The sequence below is a fragment of the Brachypodium distachyon genome, chromosome 3 (genome assembly GCF_000005505.3).
Source record: "Brachypodium distachyon strain Bd21 chromosome 3, Brachypodium_distachyon_v3.0, whole genome shotgun sequence".
Taxonomy (NCBI): domain Eukaryota; kingdom Viridiplantae; phylum Streptophyta; class Magnoliopsida; order Poales; family Poaceae; genus Brachypodium; species Brachypodium distachyon.
In genome coordinates this window covers 56,416,157-56,423,130 of record NC_016133.3, presented here as the reverse complement: position 1 = coordinate 56,423,130, position 6,974 = coordinate 56,416,157, and the positions used below count along the sequence as shown (strand labels likewise).

Sequence of the window (6,974 nt, the reverse complement as noted above, 5' to 3'; positions counted from 1 at the left end):
TGTCTTCGTCCGGATTTATAAGACTTGCGTGTCTTCCTAGGTCATTAATTTTACTATAGTGAAATATTTCCTTTATTTTACAAAGGTTGTCATATTTTGTTTCGTTAAGACAAAGTTTTGATCAAGAATTACATTCTTAGTATGTAACATATATGATACAAAATCATGATTATTAGAAAAAACTTGTAAAGACGAATCTATTGATATAAATTTAATGTATATAAAAACACATAAAGTTATCATTGGTCAAAGCTTGTCTTAACGAAACAAAACACGCTAACCTTTGTGAAATGGAGGGAGTATGAGTTATATGATAAAAAAATCATTGAAAAGTTCTTCCGGTTACAAATTGAATGGTATATTTTTTTGTGCAATGTACTTCGTGCCTTATAAACATGAACAAAGATTGTAGTTACCAACACGATCACCTGCAACAAAAAAAAGAAAAAAAAAGAAACGGTCGCCTGAAACTATCGTCTTTACCGGCCACACACCACTTCGGTCGACCCGTGACAACTCTCACTTAGCACGAGTAAGCAACTGTAATAAAAAAATAAGAAAAAATAATGGACTGTTACAATATTGTACTCATTTTAATACTACCAATTACCAAACTCAACTCACAGCAAAAACAAGAAACAAACCAATTCAGTTTGTGATCCAAAAGAACTTTTAAACAGATCGAATTTAAATTTCTTCGTACTATTCACAGGTACACATATTGTTGTTTCCTCACGGCGTGTGAACCAAATTTGGAGGTGAAATTTCACGTGGTAGTAGTAGAAACAACATGTGCTGATTCACTCGGTGTGTGAAGAAAAAAGAAAAACTTTCTGGTTATATATACGCTGTCTTCTCGTGGTCATTGGTAATTTTCACGACTTCAATGCATTCCTTGCATATGGAGCAGCAAGTGGGTTGTCCCTCGATCCAACTTGAGCGAGTCTCCTCTCCTGTTGCTTCTTCCGTGTGATCTACTGCCAGTAATAGCAGGGTTTTACTCATCAGGTCATCATTTGTCAGTCTCCGGCTTCTGCACTGTGATCTCCCATCTCTGAGCCGTAGGGGCCCACCGGCGGGACCGGCACCAGAAATTTCGCCTCTTTAAATTCTCCCTCCGACCGGGGCCTCCTCGTCCTGGCTTCCTTCCATCCCACCGCGAGGTAGCAGCAAAACACTCCACTGAAACGCAGACGCGAAGGACAGAGAACGCACCGCACGGTTAGCATGATGAGCTCGTCGGCGCAGCTTCTCAGGCGTCTCAAGCCGCTGTACCAGCTTGTGGTGAGCAACATCCTGGCCATCGTGTCAGTGCCGTTGGCCGCCCTGGCCGCGCTCAAGGCCGCCGAGCTCGGGCCCGACGAGGCCCTGGCGCGTCTGCGCGCGCTCCGGCCGGCGCACATGTTCCTGGCCGCGTTCGTGCCAGCGGCGGCCGCGGCGCTGTACCTTCGTCTCCGGCCCAGGGCGGTGTACATGGTGGACTACGCGTGCTTCCGCACCAGCCCCAACTGCCGCGTCCCGTTCGCCACCTTCCAGGAGCACGCCCGCGTGTGGCCTGGCTTCGACGAGCGCAGCGTCCGCTTCATGACGCGCCTCCTGGAACGCTCGGGGCTCGGGGAAGAGACGTGCCTCCCTTACGCGCAGCACTACATCCCGCCGTCCCGCGACCTGGAGCCCTCCCGCGCGGAAGCGGAGCTCATCGTGTTCTCCGCCATCGACGACTTGCTCGCCAAGACCGGCGTGTCCCCTGCCGACATCGACATCCTGGTCGTCAACTGCAGCCTGTTCGCGCCGACGCCGTCCTTCGCGGACATGGTGGTGAACCGGTACAGGCTGCGCAAGGACGTGCGCAACGTGCACCTGGCCGGCATGGGCTGCAGCGCGGGGCTCATCGCCGTCGGCCTGGCCAGGAACCTGCTGCAGGTGGCGCCGCCAGGCGCCAAGGCGCTGGTGGTGTCGACGGAGACCATCACGCCAAACTACTACATGGGGAAAGAGCGCGCCATGCTGCTCCCAAACTGCCTCTTCCGCATGGGCGGCGCCGCCGTGCTCCTGTCCACGAGCCCCCGCAACGCGCGGTTCCGGCTGTCCCGCGTGGTGCGCACGCTGACGGGCGGCGCCAAGGACGGCGCGTACCGGTGCGTGTACCAGGAAGAAGACGACCGGGGCAACGTGGGGATCAACCTGTCCAAGGACCTGATGAGCATCGCCGGGGACGCGCTCAAGGCCAACATCACGGCCATGGGTCCCCTGGTGCTCCCGGCGTCGGAGCAGCTGCTGTTCGCGCTGTCCTTCATCGCGCGCAAGGTGGTGAGCGGCAGGATCAAGCCGTACATCCCGGACTTCCGCACGGCGTTCGAGCACTTCTGCATCCACGCCGGGGGACGGGCGGTGATCGACGAGCTGCAGCGGAGCCTGACGCTGTCGGACGAGCAGGTGGAGGCGTCCAGGATGACGCTGCACAGGTTCGGGAACACGTCCAGCAGCTCCCTGTGGTACGAGCTCGCCTACATCGAGGCCAAAGGCCGGATGCGCAAGGGCGACCGCGTCTGGATGATCGGGTTCGGCTCCGGGTTCAAGTGCAACAGCGCCGCCTGGGAGTGCGTCCGGCCGCCGCCGCCCGAGGCCGTCCGGGACGGGCCCTGGGCGGCCTCCGTGCACCGGTACCCCGTCGACATCCCCGACGTGGTCAAGCATTAGAAACTTTGGCACCCATAAATAAGATCGTCCTCGTACGTACACTACACACAGTCACACTGGCACGCAGACACTAGTAGCTACTAGCTACCGCCTCCTCTTTGTACGTACAAGTGTTATTATTCAATTGTTGCATGTCTTCATCCGGTTCATCTCTCCGGCCGCTGCACATTGCATTGATGGCTCCTTCTGTTTTCCACTCACGGAGTATCCTACTGGACCGCCCTAAGTATAGTGCCTATTGCTACATGATATTGCTTTTGCCAATCAATCGATCGATCGATCGATTGAACAGTTAAAAGTGACGAACGGTACTACACGGACGGACGACCGGATGTGGTTCAAGGAGACGTACGTGATCACGAGGGGTCGGTGTGAGAGGCTAGCTAGCGACCGGTGGGGTTCGGCCTGGCTGGCTGGTGGCCGCTAGATGTACTAGCTCGTGCTCGTGTTTGTGTGCGCCCTGCGGCCGCCGGTTGCTGGCTTGCTGCTAGCTGGTGTGTGACAAAGGTACGAAGCTGTTCCGTTGCCTCAATCACCTGTCCCCTTTCGGCTTAAACACTCCAAAGTACGCCCGTTTTGCGTGATCAGTGTCGTGCACACAAAGTCCCTCGGGGATGCATTATCCTTCAGAACAAAATCAAGGATGCATTACGGAAAGGACAGAGAGAAAGAGAGAGAGATCGAAGCTTGACATGCATGTACTGTCAGCAGCGTCAGTCAGTGCACATCTCTCCCTTACCTACCGAGCCCAGCACCATCAATTGCATCTGCACGTCGCGGTAACAATCTCACTGGATGGATCAGCTAGATCAGATCAGATCAGCCCTTCGTCGACCCCATGGCCGTGGGCGCAGTTCGTCAGGAAGGGGGGGGGGGGGGGGGCGTCTGACATGTCACCCCCCGATTTTAATCCCCTCTCCAGTGCCCTGTCGCCGGCCGCTCGCGGATTTATTACATCCTGACACGGGCGCCCCGCGCCGCTGCATCTGCATCTGCACGCGCAAGCCAAGCAAGCAACGGCTCTGAAGAAGAAAGAAAGCAGCGCTAGCAGCAGCAGCAGCAGTAGCACGTACGGACCTGCAACCGCATGCGATAAGCATCGGACCGGTAACTACGTGTCGCGCCACCCGCCCGGGGCGCGTGCATGCGCTGCGAGCTCAATCAATGCCGCTGCTGCAGTGAAAGCAGAGCAGGGGTGCTGCTGCTGCTGTTGCGCGTATCGGCAACCAAACGGTCGCGTGCCGTCGAAAGCGTGCGCCCGCGCATGCCGTTGGCGTCGAGCGAGCGGTGCCATGTCGCTGTCTGCGCCGCGTGTCCCATAACATACTACAGTGGTCTTCTCTGTCCTTCCTCTCGCCGGCCGGACACCCCCGGGGTGCCGTGCACGCCGGGAGCCAAATTAAGGACTTGACTGGGCGTGTGCAGTGCATTTCATTGCATTGCCTCCTTTGCCTCGGATGGAGTCACTGGAGTATGGCCAGTCACCGGGAAATTGCCTTTAATTGGGCGCCGGCTGTGGCTAGCCAGCTCTCCGGCCAATCAAGTGACACGGCCCGTAGCAGAGTAAATGGTCAATCAAGTGACACGGCCCAGTTCAGCAAACAAACGGAGAGGGACATCTCGGCACCAAACCCACCAGTTGCTTCCTTCTTGCCTTCTTATGATAATATTTCTTTTTTCCGAAGAAGAACAACAGCAAAATAAGACAGCAAAAGACTATTCCTATATCTGAAAAGGTGATGATCTCCCCCTTTGGCCCTTTGTTTCCTCAGAAACAACGCACACGAGTGTTTGCGCCACCCTTTCGGCACGAGACAGCGTTCCTGGCGATCTGGAATCCCAACGAAACGAACAGAGTATCGGGAGCTTTTTTTGGCTCATTCGGGGCGCCCGGACAGGTTGGCCGTTCGTATATGTGCACCGCTGCAGGGCATATGCAGGCGCACTCGATCTCCACATATATGCATATCCGATCGCGTGGTTCCGGCACACATGCATACGAGCCAACTGCTTCTTTGACTGCACATGCTTTGTTTCTGTTTGCGTTGCCAGATTTGCATATGTTCTTTGTTTGTCTTACTAAATTCGGATGCATGCGTAGCAGCCTGCATAGATGCATTGCTGTACGATATACCCTGTGCGTATATACGTGCTTGCTATATATGTGGCGATCTGATTGACACCAAGACAACAAAAATTGTGTGTGCACGGACAAAATCAGCTATTTTGGCGCCACCGACAGACACTGATATGATTTTTTTTTGAGGCTCACTGGTATGAATATCTGTGTATCACTATATCAAGTCGCCAATATATACGAGTTAAGCAATGGCGCAGATGTAGCATGTACTCCGCGTAGGCGTTAGAGGTGATGTACTATTATACTTTCATGGGTGAACTGTCGCGTCCATCTTCACAGCCTTGCCAAAGCTCCATGAGCTGGATCATCTGGATGGCTTTGACACTGTATAATTCTCTCCATATGACCAAAAAGCGAATGTTCAATCCGTACGATTCGTTTTTGCGTTCACTTCCTAAGACTAGAAAGCGATTGTCCGATCTGTAGACGTGCATTTTTTTTTTACTTCGCATGCCGTATAATCTCTGTTCATCCATTACGAAGCAGAGAGTTATTACATCGAGACCGGACACACAACTAAAAAAAAAGAGGGCTGGCATAGCAGTATAGCACGAACCCATCTGCGTGCTGGACCTACGAGCTAGCCTGCATGCCGTGCGACCGTTCAACAGTTAACAGAGCACCGCTAGACCGCGTACGAGACGTCTCGGGACAGGGCCACGAGGTATACCCAGCTAGGCTATGCCCAGCCTACTCAAAAGAAAAATGAAAAACGTCAAGCTGGGCCTGGGCTGGGTCAGTGATTTCTCTCTTGTTGCTTTGCTCGGCGCCAAAAACTGGCCGGCATCAACCCGCGATCCTACTAGGCTAAGGCCCGCTGGAGCACCGGGCCTGGTTCCTGACCCAGCCTCGTGCCGTGCCGGCTCCGGCTCACCCCCGCACCCTGGTGACCGTAATGTATGTCCGTATCGAAAGGCGTCGCTGGGACCAGGCCAAAGTTGACGCGCACCACGACGGCAGGCAACTAACGCTGCTCAGCGGGTCAGGGCCAGACTGTGATGGGAGGCCTCGTTAGCCTGTCTCCAACTATACCCGTCCGTAGGCGTAGCGTCCCCCATCGATCCGCTGCGGGCCGCTTCCCGTGGCGCCAACTGTGTGTTTGTGTGAACTGTGAAACCAGGCATCCATTGGTTTGGTTTGGTTTGGTTTGGTTTGGTTTGGTTTGCGGAGGAGGATTCACGATTTGGTCTCGACGCGTTGCGTGTTCTGCGTGATTTACTGGCTGTGCTACGAATTTTGTGGTTGTACAGGTTTAACGGCGTGTTGTTTATGTGATCTTGAGTCTCCTATTGTCCAGCTGTCTCTTGTCGTTCTAGGGCAGGGAAGAGAAAATACTTCATGATTGATCAGGTCTCAACTCTCAGGTGATAGCCAGGCCACGACTCAGCTTCTCGTTTACTTCTTGGATTTACATGTGACGGTGACGTCTCGGCGGTATATAGTCCGTGAACTGATTATATCATGCGGGCATGAATTTCACGGGCTAATTTTAAGTTCTCATGTTTTATCCGCAATATCGTTTTGCCTCCTAGTAGGCACCAAGTGCGTGACAGAAATAGAAGGGCGCCAATCTTAATTTGAACGGGACAACTCTGAATGTTCGGGAAAAAAGGCACTCTAGATCTGATCAGCACAAAAAGGTGACTATGGCAAGAAGAATATCAAAGAGCGCAAAAGGTTAGAACGAGGCCCCCACTGGAGCGACAATGCAACCTTTTGGGCGACAATGTTGTTTGGGGGTTTAATTAACTTGGCATGCATTAAGATGCCCTTTTTTAGCATGCAATTAGTTAAAGTTAGCTACCCTAGCTAACTTGAGCCTGATTTTGTGCTGCACCTATGCTTGAGGTGGATTAGACTTTTTTCAATGCGGTCTATCACTATTCACAATGGGTTGAAACGTCTTTGGCGGGGGTGGCGGCAAAACGATATCGCTCCTCGGATATATGAAATGTCTGGAAGGGAAATGTGGTGCAACGATTAGACAGATCGACATGAGAACAAGCTTCTCCGTGATGCACATTCAGGAATTTGTGGTCCTTTGTTACCAGTTGAGCCATATACAGTTGTAGTGTGTTGCTCCGGACGCAATTTGTCTGGAACCTGACCTCATCAGGAGTTTATTCTTCTTCAT

The 6,974-nt window shown here is 53.0% G+C and overlaps 1 protein-coding gene across 1 annotated transcript; it reads left to right on the top strand.

The window, feature by feature from the left end:
* Positions 1-1,137: 1,137 nt before the first annotated feature.
* Positions 1,138-2,849, top strand: LOC100839002 (3-ketoacyl-CoA synthase 6). The gene has a single exon (XM_003570453.4). The coding sequence runs from the start codon at positions 1,228-1,230 to the stop codon at positions 2,698-2,700; it is 1,473 nt and encodes a 490-aa protein (XP_003570501.2). The 5' UTR covers positions 1,138-1,227; the 3' UTR covers positions 2,701-2,849.
* Positions 2,850-6,974: the final 4,125 nt, after the last annotated feature.

Coding starts and splice junctions, on each gene's coding strand:
- LOC100839002 (XM_003570453.4), top strand. CDS start 1,228: ATGATGAGCTCGTCGGCGCAGCTTCTCAGGCGTCTCAAGCCGCTGTAC.